At 39.5% G+C, this 16,836-nt stretch overlaps 1 protein-coding gene and 1 long non-coding RNA gene across 4 annotated transcripts in view; both read right to left on the reverse strand.

Annotated features, from left to right (window-relative positions):
• Positions 1 to 7,296: 7,296 nt before the first annotated feature.
• On the reverse strand, positions 7,297 to 8,971 carry LOC121648792. Its single transcript, XR_006012035.1, has 2 exons — positions 8,277 to 8,971; positions 7,297 to 8,120 (listed from the first exon to the last, which is right to left on the reverse strand). It is a non-coding gene; the product is annotated as an uncharacterized LOC121648792 (long non-coding RNA).
• Positions 8,972 to 9,138: 167 nt separating this feature from the next.
• Positions 9,139 to 16,836, reverse strand: part of pnpla7b (patatin-like phospholipase domain containing 7b) — a 28,558-nt gene continuing 20,860 nt past the window's right edge. For 2 of the 3 annotated variants that reach the window (XM_041999172.1, XM_041999170.1), the window contains exons 25-35: positions 16,565 to 16,683; positions 15,290 to 15,446; positions 15,098 to 15,214; positions 14,886 to 14,955; positions 14,591 to 14,707; positions 12,385 to 12,533; positions 12,150 to 12,302; positions 11,951 to 12,067; positions 11,732 to 11,816; positions 9,853 to 9,974; positions 9,139 to 9,770 (exon numbers count right to left, since the gene is read on the reverse strand). In XM_041999172.1, the coding sequence (XP_041855106.1) occupies positions 9,705 to 9,770; positions 9,853 to 9,974; positions 11,732 to 11,816; positions 11,951 to 12,067; positions 12,150 to 12,302; positions 12,385 to 12,533; positions 14,591 to 14,707; positions 14,886 to 14,955; positions 15,098 to 15,214; positions 15,290 to 15,446; positions 16,565 to 16,683 (1,272 nt within the window). In that variant the 3' untranslated portion in view covers positions 9,139 to 9,704. The remainder of the gene's footprint in view (positions 9,771 to 9,852; positions 9,975 to 11,731; positions 11,817 to 11,950; positions 12,068 to 12,149; positions 12,303 to 12,384; positions 12,534 to 14,590; positions 14,708 to 14,885; positions 14,956 to 15,097; positions 15,215 to 15,289; positions 15,447 to 16,564; positions 16,684 to 16,836) is intronic. The other variant, XM_041999171.1, reaches the window with a different exon arrangement.

The following is a 16,836-nucleotide window of genomic DNA, read 5'->3' on the forward strand; positions in this document are numbered from 1 at the left end:
CTGAGGGCAGCAAATGGCAAAAGAGGGAAGTCATGAGTCTGTGACACAATATTTAAATTTAGACAAGATGTTCACTTTAAAAAAAATCCCCCCACCCTCTTCGACAGGCAGCTACATGTCTGTGTCAGTTTTGAGATACGCATCATTGTTACTCAAAACAAAGTGCTTGAATATTAAATATCAAACAAGTAAACCAGCAGGCTGTTAGAGGTTTACTTTATAATTAAAAGTCTCTCTTTAATACTGTAGGAGTTCTTGTTTAGATGCAGAGCAGGTGAATTGTCACATGCATGTGTAGTGAGCACTGTGAGGGATGGAGGAGGAGGTGTGATGCTTTGTGGGGGCTTTCATGGTAACACTGTTGATATATTATGGGATATCTTGTCACCTTCTCGCCAAGCAGGATGTAGCTCTGAGGGCATGCAGAGATACACCTCTGAAGGTCCAAATATAACCCAACAAAACAAGGTGTGGTGGTTTACTGAAAGAATTAAAATATGTCTTCTTGATGGTCTTAACTTAGTGTGTGAATTATTTGTTCATTTAAGTATTGAATCTTTTTCCTCTAGTTCATTGTTTGGGCTCTGTCTTCATCATCTCTCATGATCCTGCTGATTGTCACGTTTGTGTAAAACATTGGTGTGAAAAGCCATTTTTGTTTGGTCAGGAAACAAACGCCACCCTCTGGAGATTTCAGCTACTTCACTTTCTTACATTTCCAACTTTCCATAGGTTTTTCAACTGCTCTACAAAAGGAGTAACAAAGTTAGACATTTTATGTAAAAGTTAGAACCGTCCTGCATTAAAATCAGATTAAACTCTGGTACTGCTCACCTCCACCTACACATGTGTTGTTCAGCAGCGACCCGTGACCAAAAGAACTTAGAGGAGTGGCCACAAATGATGGTGCGACAGATAACATCATCCCACCAGGACAATAATAGTGGTGCTACTTATCCTTTACACGGTACTGTATAGTCCCGTAGCACCCAGTAGCCCAATAACCTGCCCCCATCTTTTAAAGCTTTAGATAAACTTTGGCTCTTACTACTGATTTTAGATTTTATACTTCTATTTATGTATTTTATTTTGTGTACTTTATTCAGTTGTGAATTTTATCAATATACTTTCTTCTGCTTAGAACTTTGTGACGACTGTCCACAAAGTTCACGACTGTGAAAGGTGCTACACAAATAAACTTTATTTAACTTGTTTAAACTTTTGCCTTGTCCCATGCGCACAGAGATTCCTCATGATTCTTCCTCATGATGACAGCATGAAAGCTGAGAAATGCAAATATGTTTTATCTGTTGCCTTCAGGCTTGGGCTTTACGAGCAGAAAAAAATCTTAATAGAAAACAGTGAAAAAGACAGTCGGGCTCTGGTCCAAAACAAATGCATCTTTAAATAATCCTCCAACAGCTGTCCATTACACATGACCACTGGATGTCTGCAGGTCTTCAGCTACATTCATCTCTACATGGTGTTTAATATGCAGCCTGTCAGTGTCTAACTGATGCATGTTGAAACTTTAAATACTGACTTGCAGAAAATGCCCACTTTGTCCCATATAAACCAAGATTCACTTTAATTTTCACTTCCACTTTCTGAGTTGCTTTCTCTCTGCACGCTCCAAGAAATACCAGTTTAAACTTGAATGTGCACGTGCATGTTTTTCTTTTTTGGTCCTTAGACATTTACATCTCTGGTTCTATGGGTTTATAATTAGAATAAATAATTTAGCATCTACTCAAAAAACAAAAAGATAATAAAGAAGAAATTAGATTAATATTAATAACAGGAAATTAAGTATATACTGCACAGAATTTCCTAGGGTGGGGGTGTGCATCTGGTGCAGCACCTTCATTCATCTGAATATATGTTTTGGTGAACTGTTATGTTAGAAAAGAAAATGCAATATAAAAACCAGATTACATAAATTTTGCTTTGGAATTCTAGATAAGTGTCCATTCAATGCGGATGCCATCGCACCTCCTCCTCCATGTTTTCAGGTGGAACCAAACACACAGATAGCACCCCACTATCTCACAAAGACACAATGATTGCAACCAAAAATCTGAAATTTGGACTAATTAGAGCCCTAAACATATTTCCACTGATCTGATGTGCCTTCCTTGTGTTTTTTGGCCTGAGAGAATCTTTTTTTCTTCCTGTTCTTCATCTGTAGTGGTTTCTGTTCAACATTTTGGTGATTAAAGCATGATTCACCATCAAAACAGTTATTAATAAAATAATTAAGATGTCAGAACCAGAACCGGGTTCAATGACCAAGGATTACTGTGCTTGATTGGCCAGCAAACCCTCCTGATCTAAATCCTATGGGGCATTGCCAAGAGAAAGATGAGACACTAAAATGGGACAGTTCACCAAAACTCTCATTTTCATCATATCATTTTCACAGTTTAATCTCCCCAACATCTTCTCCCACCACCGTCCCCATCATCTGAGTGTTCCACATATTCGCTGTGGGGGCTTGAAGCTCCTTCCAACATCTCAGAATAGTCGGTGCACATGTTTTTAGGACGGTTTTTAATATTCTTAAAATATATTTAACTGGGGTACCAAAGTTTTGTCTACAAGAAGACAATCTTGGTGACCTGGGAAGTTCACAATTTAACCCATTAAGGCCCGACCCATGAAAAAATGGTAAGAAAAGTCAATTTTTTAAAAAAATATGAGGTCTTTATTTGACCCTTTAACAAAATGTAAATGTAATTGGGGGGGGGGGGGGGATCTACCATTTATTACCATGTGATATATTAAAAATATTATAATGTGGTTTTCTGCTTCTGGGTATCTATTAGGGGACAGAAGATAACATCAGTTTGTGTTCAACAGGATTTTGAGCAAAGTTTACCATAAATTGAAGCAAAATGTTTCAGAAACATAACACGTAACATATATGTCACGTCAGGTTTTTATGGGTTAACCATTTGCTCATTTAATCTATAAAATCTTCCCCCAAGCGGAGGATCTTAGAATATTCCCATAGTGCATAAATGTGGCACTTTTTACCCCACACTTCCAGCAAAGATCATTGTTAAGTAAACACATTTTATAAAGCCTTGATGGGGTAAAAATAATATCTATTTATACTATCTATCTTTTATACTGAATGAATTTGCCTCTGGCTTCTCTTATGTATTCTTCAGTGTTGGAAAGAATCCCCTCCCATGTTTTTTCATCCAGTGTACAAGACAAATCCTTCTCCCATATTGTCTTGAGATTACTACAACCATTATTATTTGTCCAAGGACACTTCTCATACCACCTTGAAGCCTTATGATACATTTTGGGTAGCTGTAAGAATCAACTGGACTTCTATCCTCACCAACAGGGACAACCTCTGTGATACAGTGTCTAATTTGTAAGTACTTCCAAAAAATTTTTCTTAAATCTGATATGAAAGAAAAAGGGCCATTTTCAAATAGATCATCTACTATCCTGGTGTTTTTTCTTAGCCATTCAGCCCATTAGATAAACTAACTTTATTTTTATGCCATATGGATGCATATTTTTGAGTACCTTAGATCTCTTATGTACCTCTTGCCAAACCATTTTCGAATGCCTTTGAATAGGATTGCTTACCGTATTTTTCTCATTTTTAACTGTTTGTGCTAGAGCGGGGGTGCCCAAAGTCTGTCCTCTAGGGCTGCTGTCCTGCAGATTTTCCAATGTTTCCTGCTTCAACACACCTGACTCAAATGAAATAGATTCAACAGCCTATTATGTTTTGCACAATGACTCATCAATTTGAGTCGGGTGGTTTTGGAGCAGGGACACATCAAAAACCTGCAGGATTGTGGCCCTTGAGGACTGGAACTGGGCCCCCTGTGCTAGAAGCTCAGTAGGTTAAAGGGGAGTGAAGTTCCTGCTCAGTGAGGACCCAGTCCCGATCAGCCCCAGCTTCATCCCAATGCCCATCTTAAAGGCAACATTACAGTGTTTTATGTTTGGCAATGATAAACCTCCTCTCTTTTTGGACTTTATCCAAAAGAACTTGGGTTTCTTTTTTCATCCCAGAGAAATTGTTTTATTATTTGTTGTTTTGGAATACATGTGGGTATCATCCCAATTAGGTCGTTTATTTGTGGTGCCACAATCGTGCAATTCAAGATTCTTTTACTGACCTGGAGATCTCTTCAAGGAAACAGGCCACCAGCACATATCAGGGCTTCTGAAGCCAGTTCAGTTATGTCACTGAGACACTCACTGAGATCACATTATATCTTTCACATCCAATTTTAGCTGTTAAAACTTGTTTCAAGGCCTTCCATCACCACTCACACAGATTTCCTAAATAAAGAAAGAATATCTAGACTTTAGACAAGTTAGAAATATCTTTTCCTTAGCTTGTCCTGTCCAGCATCATAGCAGAATGATGGTCTGGCTGCTGTGTTGTGATGAACAAATTAGCTCCTCTTGAAAATGTAAGTATTATTTTTTTTTTTATCTTGTCTTTTGCTGATTTTACATGTCTGGACCTGACAAACCTGAGGGTTTTAATAAAACCGACGTTCTCCTTAAGAAAGGAGAAAGTAAACAGAACGAAAATGAAAGAGAAAAAGAGAGCAAGAGAGAGAGAAAGAGAGAGAGAAAAGAAAAGGATATACCAGATATAAGGTCACCTGTTCAATTTTAAAAGAAAAAAACAACCAGCTGCTCCACCTGTAAGGAAACAAACAATAACAACAAACATGACAACAAGAAAAAAACAAAACAAAAAAACAACGATCATCAGAAGCACCAGTAAAAAAAGACAAGCTGTAGATAAAGAAAAGAATCAGGTACAACAACAAAAACTAGAAAAACATGAATATAAGTGTGGTTGTTGGTGATTAAACCCACGACACGACACGGTGACGTCTCAGCAGGCAGGTTAGTAAACAGGAATAAAAGTGATCAGTGATTGTGCAAATGCAGAGTGCAGGGTTGAAAAAATAAAATACAATTATTTAATAGTAAATGAATAAGGGTTGATAATGAACAAAATAAATAAATGAACAAGAGTGAATAAAGCAAATAAATGAATAAAATACAACATCTAGATATAAAGAAATAAAGTAAAAGTCAGAACTGCTTTGATGCAAATTTGTGACACCAGGCATTAAGGGGTTAATAAAGGACTTGAAACAAGTTTTTCGCTTTTAAAGACGTTTTTCATTTGTCTAAATTCTAGATATTTTTCTTATTTCAGGAAATCTGACCAAATGTAATGATCTTACTGCATGGACAGATTATTGTCTAAATCCTCTCAGTTAAAGTGCTTTTAACTCGTTTTGGGATTTTTAGAAGAAGCTCATTTTTGCAGACACGTTGCTATGCTGAAACTGAAATCATGCTGAGGTGTTGGGTTACATCTCAGTGTTTGTGACGCTTGATAGAAGAATTTCCTGTTTTTACTTTTGGAGTTACTAAATGTGAATAAGGAACCTGAAAATCCAGGAGTCATGTTTATGGTAAACGTATGAATAAAATGCTATACAAGCCCTTTCATGACTGTCTGCACTGAATGACCTCATCAGCAAACAGCAGGGGACTTAAAGCCAACATGCTTGTTTAACAACTGCTAATAGGTTGAGTTATAAGTTAAATAAAAACTAGGATTTGGTGAGTTCCTTTATGGGGAAGAGCAAACATAAGTAAAAGTGACGCTCATGGGCAGTCCCCTGTCATGCCGGCTGTGATCCTCTCTGTCTTGCAGGTGTAGGCATCTTCCTGTTGTACTTGAGTGGGCTCAACATTAAAATTTTCCTCTTTGCACAGAAAATTACAGAAAGCATAAAACACCCTCAGCAGTACAGATTGTTCACAGCTGCTACATGATCAAAAAGCCACTCACACAAAGTTACTAAACTTTCCAACATAGTGTGATGTGGGGAAATCCAAAAACCAAAGTTTTAACAAAACCAAACATGGCAGTCGTGATGGGAAAAGTTACGCTACAGGAAAATCCCTTTGACTGATTTGTTTTAAGTCATGTGATTAGACCTGCAATGCATAATAAAACTAAAATTTCATCTCACAAATCTGATAAATAAAAATTCTGTTCTGACTTTAATGTGTCAGAGGAGTAACACGAAGCTTAATCCATTAATACTTCTTACTGCCTATACGTCTAAAGCATTTACTCTCTGGAGAATATTTTAAACATTAGATTAAAATTCACATGGGGTGGAGCAGATGCAGGTTTTCTGTGATCACTGAACTCTGGTTTCAGTGTGAAACTGAGCCCCACCCTCATCTGTCAAAGTCAGCTGCTGCAAATAAAACCTGCAAGCACAAGCAGAACGCAGCGTTTCCTGCAGCATCCAGACAGCTAGTTTACAATGAGACTGGTGACATGTTTGGGACTTAGTGATGAAACACGCTAAGATGTTTTCAGGTAGTAGTGTGCTTTAAATGTGCGTTATTATTCTCTACAAAGTGTTTATGGCTGTATGCATTTGCTTTCAGCACCACCACACTGGTAAAAAGGATTGCTTGTAGAGATTGCCTCTTATTTGGACAGACTTCAGGATACCATTTTTAAATCAAAATCTTAATAATCAGAAATGATTCTTGGGGCAACCTGATAGCCCCATGACTCCATAATAAAAGTGGCAAAAATACCTAAATTTCCTGCATCTGTCTACGGTCGAATATTGTGAAAATGTCAAACATCATCATTGTTTTTCTAAATGAAATGCTGACAATACAGTTTGAATTGTTTTAAACTATTATGACAGTGAGATTAAAAAGAATCTGGTTTTAATGGACGTCAATGAGCCATTTGAGCCTTCACTGTACATAAAATACTGATGCAATCAAATCACTTTTGTTGCAAATCTTTTACATATCCACGACTACAATCACCACCAAAGCCTCTTCCATACAGATTATTATTATATGGACAATTATTTTTTGTGGGGTTTTTATGAATAAGTCAAATCACTAAACTGGCATTTAAAGGGTTAGTTAGTGTTACAGTTTGGTAGATTTTTAGCAAGCAGAACAAAATTATGATGTAAATTTGAGAAGGGCACACAGGTTAGGTATGTATTTCCTCTAAACGCTAAGTGAGATGTCTGAGAACTTCCTTGGTTTTTAAACATCATTTAGCTTCATGATGTTCAGTGAATAGACTGAACTACTCATTCACTCCAAATAATAAATCCAGACCTGCATTCTAATAAGTAAAAATAAATAAAGTTAGTTTGTAATTTGTATTTTTCAGGTGCATGAACTCCTCCATTTGTTTAATCCAACAAGAACGAATCAAAACAAACATTGTGGTTTGACTTCACATGTAGACGACTTTATTTAAAACAAGTGTCAGTTTCATCTCGTTTATCAGATCAAACACCTGGCCTCGTGTGAGCAGCTTTTCACAAAGGAAAGACCAAAATAACATTCATCATTAATTCATACATCATCCTACATCATTCTGTGGAGGGATTAAACACAACAATCACAAATGTTTTCGATGTTATCTGTAGGAACAAATCATTAACACTGATACCAAACACCTTTTTCTTGGTTGTTTTCAGTTATAACATGGACTGTGACCAAATCAGTGGCCAATAAACAGTCATGAATACAGAGTACAAATGGCAGCAATGTTGCATCATAAATACTGTTTACATTATGATCATGGCATGAAACACTGAATATCTCCAGCAGTAGGCATGCATGCATGCAGCACGGTTCACTTCTAAAACAGTTTCCTACCTAACCAGGCTAATAACCACAGTGACGTCACAGTTAAGAACAGGAAAGTGAACTGTGTTTAGAGTTCAGATGTAAAATATACATTTACATGAGCTGAAGTCTTTAGTGCTTGAACTTTTATGCAGCGTAAAGATGTGCCTCAGTCGTTTAATACAGTTTACATTTACAAAGAATTTTGTTTATCTCCTTCCCGAGATTAAAAAAAATCTCAGAACACAGTGAAATGAAAGAATTAAGCTTATTGTTCCAGTTGTGAGCAGCTTCACTGTTTCCTTGAGGCATAAGAGATCTTTATAGGCAGAAATCTAACTCACAGTCAGTGCAATTAGTGACGGATGGCCAATGAATCTGAGAAGTTACACCAGAAAGAAAAAATACATTTGTGCTTCCTGTAAGAAATAAAAACGTCTGCGGAGGAAAACCTCTGTATTTTGCATACAGACCTTGTGCTGAACGGTTTGGTTTGTGTGGGCTCAAACATACAGTCTAATCAGGATTTTAATTAGTTGAAATGTTTGCAGACGTTTGCACAAAAGCCCAACGACTGGCCGAGTTTCATCAAGTAAATAAAAAGAAAGTTAACGAAAAACTGCTTACAGAAAGGAGAAAACCCTTCATTACTGCACAAAGAGGACGGTAACACTGCAGATGAAGTGCTTGTTAAGCACATAAAAACATAATTATTTTAACTTTAAAGCATATGAAATGAAATATAGAACTATAAAAATGTAATAGTCCAGGAACAAGCTCTGTAAAGCTGTCCAGCATGTAGTGACATATTACTGAAAGACTGTAGTGCATTTGTGCGTGTTGCTTGTATCAAAATACTGATCTGTAAAATCCATTCTGGTGTTTACGTAAGAGACAATGCCCGATGAGGTGTCCATTATCATAAATTAATGGACGATGTGGAGGCGTGAACCGATGACGGACACCTCGAAGGGTATTATCCCGCTTATACCATGGTCACTTACGAAAGAAAAAAATATTAAATAAATTATTAATACGTTAATGTTGTTTATTACTGTTAAAATCGTAAGTTTTTCACAAGAAGCGGCTGAGTGAACTTTTTTTGTTGTGACGCGTTGCCGAGGTAACCGGCTCTGACACAGGACCTGCAGCTCGGTTGACCACAGCTGTTGTATTAGACCTGATCAGTGGAGGGAAGGGAGATGGTTGCTTAATGTTATGTTACGTGACACAAAGTGTCGTTTCAGAGGGCAGGTGCAGCTCTTACAGCTTGTGTGTGTCCAGAGGATGATGCAACATTTTGTTTCAAACCGTCAAAGTCCACAGATAGTTTGATAGCCTGCAGGCTGCTCTGATCTGGCGTGTCTGCTGCCCGGGGTCTGAGTTTCTGTTGCCACGGTTACCAACTACTGTTTACTCAGCGCAATAATTTACTACAATAAGTCTATTTGACCGGAACTTCTTTCATAGGTGTCCATTACCACTTTTTAATGGACACCCTTCAGCCAATCAGAATCGAGTATTCACCCAGACCATGATATAAAAGTTTATAATCCATGTCTGCCTGACCTCCCACAGACAGTTCGTGGAGTTTCTTGATTTCACTCGGCTGCTAGAGGGTTCAAGTCAAACATTACGCTGCCATCATTAGTCAGGACGATGGTGCAGCTGCAGCTAACTGCATGATAACAGCAACCAATGAAATAAGGACAGGAAGTGACCTCACAGTTAAGTGAATGGGCAGAAGAGAACAATCAGATCAGTTAAAAAAAAAAGAACAATATGAGGGTAACATGAGCTCCAGCGCTGCTTAGTTCTCCCATTTTAAGCAACAGGACAGTTTGTTTAACTGCATAATGAAACCACGCTGCAGCTTCAACTGTTTCCACCAGCAGCGTCCTGCTGAGGTTTTACTGAACCTGCTGATGACTGGATCTGAAAACACTGAAAACTCTCTAAGGTTCCGCTGCAGGCCCGAGAAGCTGCCACAGCTTTCATGAATGTCACAGATGAGCATTTTGTGAAGCGTTTTTTGGCCGCTGTCGAACTCGGATTGGATATTCTTCATCCTGGAAAATAATTTGATGTCAAGGATTTATTTTTACACATATTCACTCTGCTCTGATGATATGAAACAGATGTAATACACACAGTCTCAGCCGTCTCCTCTCCATCTGTGTGCTCACTGCCGGGGGTGAAGGCCTCAAAGTCAGACAAGGCACTCTCCACTGCCTCTTCATCGTAGTCTGTCTGGTACTCATCAGAGAGTTCCTCTGGAGGAAGATGAAGCAGCAAACAAAATGAGAACAGATTGTTGTAAACAGATTTTTAAATGACTACTGGAAAAAAACTGTTCTGCATAAAATGATTGAACATAGTAGGTCAGCACCATATCTACTTGCTAAGTTAAAGGATGCTAAATAACAACAACTACAACGATTTGCAAATGTCAGAGCCGTATTTTATTCCCATTACAACATTAGCAACACATCAGATGCAGAAACTGAGCTATTTTACATTTCACTGAAAATCCTGCAGGTGCAGAGGAACAACGTGGCAAAGGGGTTGCGGGAAATAAGAGACCGTCTTGATGGAAATTCGGACAACAATTAACAAAGGATTGTGTAAGAATAAATGAATAAAAGGAAATCCACCTCTTGTGTGTTTCATAAGCGTTGCATCACTTCTAGACCTCCAGTCTGTCCCACTCTGCTGGATCTCAGAATGAATAACCAAAGCTTCTCACATTTTCTTTTACTGACTGGTAAATGTTGTCAGCAGACTGTCCACCTCATCATTTCCTTGATTTCATTCTGTGCCGTTGGTGTAGCAGTTTCCTGTTTTCCCAGATTTTGGCCAGGGTCAGAGTTTCCTTGGAAGTAGAAACATTCTCCCGCCAAGTTTGGTTTTTATAAATCCCAAAAGTTGACTATAGTTTTTGTACCCACACCAGCTTGATAAACGAGGCCCCTGGACTGCAGGCAGGCCAGTTCAGCAGCCGGACTCTTCTCCTGTGAAGCCATGCTGCTGTGATGAATGCAGGAGGTGGTTCAGCATCGTCTTGCTGAAATCTGCAAGGTCTTCCCTGAAAGAGACGTTGTCTGGATGGGAGCAGATGTTGCTCTAAAACCTCCATGTACTTTTCAGCATTGATGGAGCTTCACAGATGTGGAAGCTGCCCACGTCATAGGTACTAATGCAGCCCCATCCCATCAGAGATGCAGCTTTTCACCTGTCCACTGATAACAAGCTGGATGCTCCCTCTCCTCTTTAGTCTGCAGGACACGCCCTCCATGCTTTCCAGAAACTAGTTCACATTTTCATCCATCTGAGCAAAGAAGAGTTTTCCACTTTGCCTCAGACCCTTTTAATGAGCTTTGGTCCAGAGAAGACAGCGTGTTTCTGGATCTTGTTCACACATGGCTTCATCTTTGCATGATGGAGCTTTATTGTGCATTTGTGGAATTCAGGGTGAACTGTGTTCACATACAGTGACTTCTGGAAGTCTTCCTGATTCCATGCAGTGATTTCCAGTAGAGAATCATGTCCGGTTTTAAAGCAGTGCTGCCTGAGGGCCACAAGATCAGCAGCATCCAGTTTTGCTCATGCACAGAGATTCCTCCTGATTCTAAAACATCTGATGATGCTATACAGTGCAGATGGCAAGATCTTCAAAGTTTACACAATGTTACATTGAGGAACATTTTCCTGAAATGGCTCCACTAATTTTAGACCCAGTTTGTCTCAGATTGGTGAACCTCTGTCCATCTGTATACCTGAGGGACTCGGCCTCTCAGAAATGCTCCTTTTATACCCAGTCATGTCACTCAACAGTTGCCAGTTAAGCTAATTAGGTGTCAAACTTTTTTAAATGCTCCTGAATTTAATTCAAAATGAAATGATAAAATGTTTTAGTTTCAAAATCTGATATGTTGTTTATGTTCTACTGGGAATAAAACATGGGTTTTTATTCAAATTTCACACAGTTTTTTGTAATCAGGGTTTTATTTACTAATTTTCACTGACTGACCGTCAATCTTGGCGTTTTTGACTGGTTCGATTCTTGACACGATCTCTGCCAGGTCAGTGAAGGAGGCATTTGGACATGTGACCACCTGAAAGAGCCACAGATCCGTCACATGTTTACATGAAAATCTGTGGATTTATGACCCTGCTGATTAACACGATGATCCTTTAAGTGAAAGGAACTGTCAGAAATCATGATGAGTTCTTTGTCATCTGTGCTTACATGACCAGCTTTGGTCTTGTGGAACTCCTCCTGGTGTCTGTCCTTCATCATGCTGTCGACCACGCCGCTGCGGTGCCACACATCGAACAGAGTCTTCCCGTGCTGGTATCCCACCTCCTACAGCAGCAGCCATGCAGTGTCAGAGTCAGATTGAATAACATTTTTAAATAAAAGAAAAACATGCCGCAAGGAAACTCACAGCAATCTCGTCAAACTTTCCAAATTCCAGCGTGCCATAGCGATCGATTGGCGGCCGGATATATTCGCAGTAGTCGCTGTCTCTGACCAGATCCATCTGTCTCACGCAGCACACGTAAGCAAGCCGTGTTTGAATCTCTGCCATGTTCAGGACCTGCAAGGGAAAAGTGAAATTTTACTACTGTAGTTGTGCTAGCTGCAGAGGAGCTGTAAAACTGTGGGAAAGGCTGGCGTACCTTGACTTTCTCAGCCAGGGGGTTGAACCGCTTCCACAGCAGCCACCAGCCGCTCAGATAGTCGCCATAGTTTGTCAGACTGGTTTCATCCCGACTTCCAACATCAATTGCAATCACGACCTTGGCACCCATGGAGCGAGCGACGTCGGCTGGAGATCAGAGCACACTGATAACCTGATGGCCTGTTTCCACTATCAGCTTCATTTTATCACAAACAAGGTCATGATATGAATTTAAGACCAAGTTTTTAAAAAGCTCCAGAGAGTTTTTCTTACTGGAAAAATTACTGGCAAAGAAAGGGCCTAAGTAAAATATCTGACATGTATAAGGAAGATGTTTTAAAGACTTTTGAGGAAATCTATCAGGAACGTAGCATCCCATTTTTTTTATAAATATCTACATGATTTCTTCTATGCAAAGTAAACCATTAGAAATTCCTACACTTCCATCTTTGGAGGAAATTACTACTAACAAACATACTAGTGGAGATTGAATCTCATTAATATATAGTTATATGGCCGTAGAGTATTAATTTATTAACTTTGTTATATTACAGGCAAAGTATCTGTAAATAAAAAAAACAGGAGAAGCTTGGATCAAGTGTTTGCACACTATGTCAGTGGAAAGAAAAAACAGATATTTTAAATATAGATTCTAAAGAACCTTTAAAGTTGGAAAATTCAGACAAATTTTATTCTATGTTTACTTTTTTTGCTTTTTTTATATTTCTATATTATTGTAAAGGTACCATCGATTTGTCATCACACAGACAATTAAAACCTGGTCTAATGAAGCTAAAGATGCTCCGAAATGTTGAGCTAAACATGTTCTTCAGTAGAGTTAGTCCACGCCCTGCCTCCCACCCAACAGACCACACACCCACCACGAGCCCACAGCTTTCCTGTCACACCTCCACTCTGTCACCCTGCAGCTCCGTCATGGACCGTTAATGTCCTGGGGCCTCATTTATCAAACTGCAGTAGGAACAAAAACCGGCGTACGCCAAAAACAGTCAGCTTTTGGGATTTATGAAAACCAAACTTAACGGGAAAATGTTCCTACCTCCAAGCAAACTCTGACCCAAGCATACGCACAAAATCTAGAAAAACTGCGACGCCAACGGCACAGAATAAAATCAAGGAAATGATGTGAAATGTGAGACATTTGTGCACAATTCACCATTAAAGTTCACACCACGTGTTAGATATTAAAGCTGTTTGCAGGAATGAATAAAGAGGCACATTCCATATTAATTCTCCTAATTCTCCTGGATTTTCAAGAAAAAGGTAGATGATATTAATAAGAACCTCAACCACTAAAATATGTTCAGATTTCTGTCCAGACGGTCCTTATTTCCTCCTTGTCCGCCTTATTAATAGCGGTGATTATGATTAAATTACCAGCATCACGCTTTTCTACAAAGTGATTCTCCCCTGTGGGATTCGAACTTTGTTCTCCCACATAGGAGACGGATGCCCTATCGACTGAGATATCCAGCTGCACCAACCGATGCCTCTGGCGTGTCTTACACTCTCACATGGTGTTGACAGCATATCTGCCGCCTGCTGCCTCCTCTGCCTTTCTGACCCTGGTAATGCCCACCCCGTGCCCTCCAAATAAAACCTTTTTACGTTTGTCAACATGGTCCATCAGGATCTCTGTCTCACACGCTGACGAATTACACTTTTTCCTTCTTTTTCCCTCCTGAGCCATCATGGAAACGATATGATAAACATTTATTACCGGCGTTCACCTGACCTTTTATGGCCAACACAAGGGCGTGGCAAGGCGCCCTCTCGTGTGTGCCAACTTTAGAGTTGATTCTGATTTATGAACAAAAACAGGCATGGGACGTGCGTGCGCACGCTTTTATAAATCTGAAATGTCGTGTGCGCCGCATTTCCTTTTTGTGCTGTAGTTTGCTTTGCTACACACGGTTTGATAAATGAGGCCTCTGGACCCTTATGGGTCATAATCTGAGCTAACTGAGCTTCAGCGCCCTCTTCTGGTTAGTAGCTGTGGAGCACTTAAAAATCCAGGGAGGAAATCCAGGACTGGTATCACTGAGCTGCATCCAGTTCATGGTTGTGTTCTGGGATCATCAGCATGTCTCTGTGGAGCAATCTTCTAGTATGTAAAAATTTTTATCAGCTGAATATGTGTGAGCAGCTTCCATTTATACAGTAAAGTCTCTCTGTTTCCTCACCAGGAAGGTTGTTTATGTAGCCTCCGTCCATGAGCAAGTGTCCATCTTTGGGATCACAGAGAGGCGGCATGTAACCAGACAGGGACATACTTGCACGGATGTAACGCCACAACGAACCTGAAGAAGAGACGGGTGTTTAGCTACAGGTGGACAAAAGGAAAGAAGAAAACTATAGAAGAAGAGAGCACGAGACAGCGTTAAATCTAAATGTATGTCTTTTATTTTCAAGATAAAAGTGTCTGAATGTCTAAAAGAAAAAAGGGAGAACAAAGGTTTCACACACACATACACGCACCGTCAGTGTGGACTCTCATAGAGGAAGCTGTGATATCTGTTGTAATGTTGAAGTATGGTAACCACAGGTCCTGGATGTAGAGAGGAAACACAAGCATAAAAAAATACATGAACATCTATGAATACATTTTTAAAATAACTTAACCACCTCTTCTTCCTCAGCTCAGATCCTTTTTTTTTATCTTTGAGGAAATGCTGGCTTGAGAAACTTACCTCTATCTGTTTGTCCTTAAAGATGGCGCTAATGCTGGAGTTAAAAGAAGCTCCAGAAAACATGGAGGTAACAGGGTAGGTCAGGTCCAAGATCTTCTTAAAGTGAGAGGTCATATCCTAAAGAGGAGACCAAGAATTAAAAGGAATGAAGATTTCTGTGTAGCAGTGCCTTCCTGTCTTCAGCCAACCCACCATGGCCCACTCATGAGCCCGGACCCTCATCCTGCTGCTGCTCTTCTCCTCGGCGTACAGCGCTCCCATTAAAGAGCCGATGGAGGTGCCGCCCACCATGTCGATGGGGATTCCTGCCTCGTTCAGCGCCCGCAGGATGCCGACCTGAGAGCAGCCTCTGAAAACAGATTCATTTACTTATTTTAATTCACACTGTAAAAAAAATCTTTCTTTAAAATTAAGACTTATAATTGTTTTAAGTAAAGGCAGTGATCCCAACTCTGGTCCTCAAGGCCCGCCTCTCTGTGGATTCCTGACAAGCTCTGCACAAGTCTGCTGTGAGCCAAAAATGAGAGTCAGGTGTGTTGGAGCAGGGAAACAATAAAAGTGTGCAGGACAGTGGGCCGTGAGGACCAGATCTGGGGATCCCTGACCTAAACGTGTGACTCAAAGTAGAATCTTATATTTAACAAAGTTAGGTTGGATATTCAGGTCTAGTCTGATCTTTAAACTGAAACAACTCATATAATACTTTGTTAAATTATTTGTAACGATTTTATTGTTTTTTTTTAAAGTCTGTTTCTCACTGACACTGAATGGACAAACCACAGGTCAGAGGATTGCAGGTGAAGCTAATGAACTCAAATGAACCGGTGTTGTGTCGATGTCCGTTCCCTCTTCAGCTCTGCCAAATCTCTGCTCCACCCACTAATAATAAAACGTGCACGCTCAAGGAAAACTCGTTCCTGCACGTTGATGCAGGTGTGTCACGGAGCTACTGTAAAAAGTGTAATTCCCCCAAACTCCCTCTTTTTACAGCATTACTTTATTTTAGGGTTTTACTTTTTAAAGTCGTTATAAAACGTGCTTTTCCTCTGAAGCGCTGAGATTGTAATCCTGCTTTTTTTTATCAACAGGAAAACAGATGTTTATCCCTCTGTGTTTAGAAGGAAGGTGACTTCGATCAGCTTTAATATTTATATGCTGACTTGTTACCTTTTAATTAGTAATGTAACTTATATATTCAATTTAATTACCTAAATATGAAGGTTGAGCTTTAGAAGAGATATGTTAGCTGCTGCTGTGTAACGGTAATAGTTCTGTTGAAAAGCTGCTTATTTGTGTTGTAAACCAACCAAGTGTTTGTAAATCAAACGTTACAGAATTTTTATTCATACAGCTGCCTTTCAAAATCAAACCATGCAATTAATTGTGATTAAAAACTTTAATTGCTGCCCAGCTTTAAATATAAAATTTAAAATGAAAGCTATTTAAATAGCTTTAAAGCTACAGTACCTGGCACCTCCTCCACCCAGCACCAGGGCGATGCTGTTTCCTGTCAGGATCCTTGCTAGGCGGGAGAAGTCGGAGTAACGATCAGGACATTTCTCAAACACACGTTGGTACAACTCTCTCTGAAAATCCACACAGAAGCAAGGAGATTCAAAAACAAAACATTTTCTGTCCGGGTCAGAGTTCCTGTAAGGGAGTGTTTCTCAAGCTGAATCAGGTGTGTTGCAGTAGGAACCAGTGTTGTTTTCGTCAACAATGACGAATTTATTTAGTTG

The sequence above is a fragment of the Melanotaenia boesemani genome, chromosome 11, assembly GCF_017639745.1.
Source record: "Melanotaenia boesemani isolate fMelBoe1 chromosome 11, fMelBoe1.pri, whole genome shotgun sequence".
NCBI lineage: Eukaryota > Metazoa > Chordata > Actinopteri > Atheriniformes > Melanotaeniidae > Melanotaenia > Melanotaenia boesemani.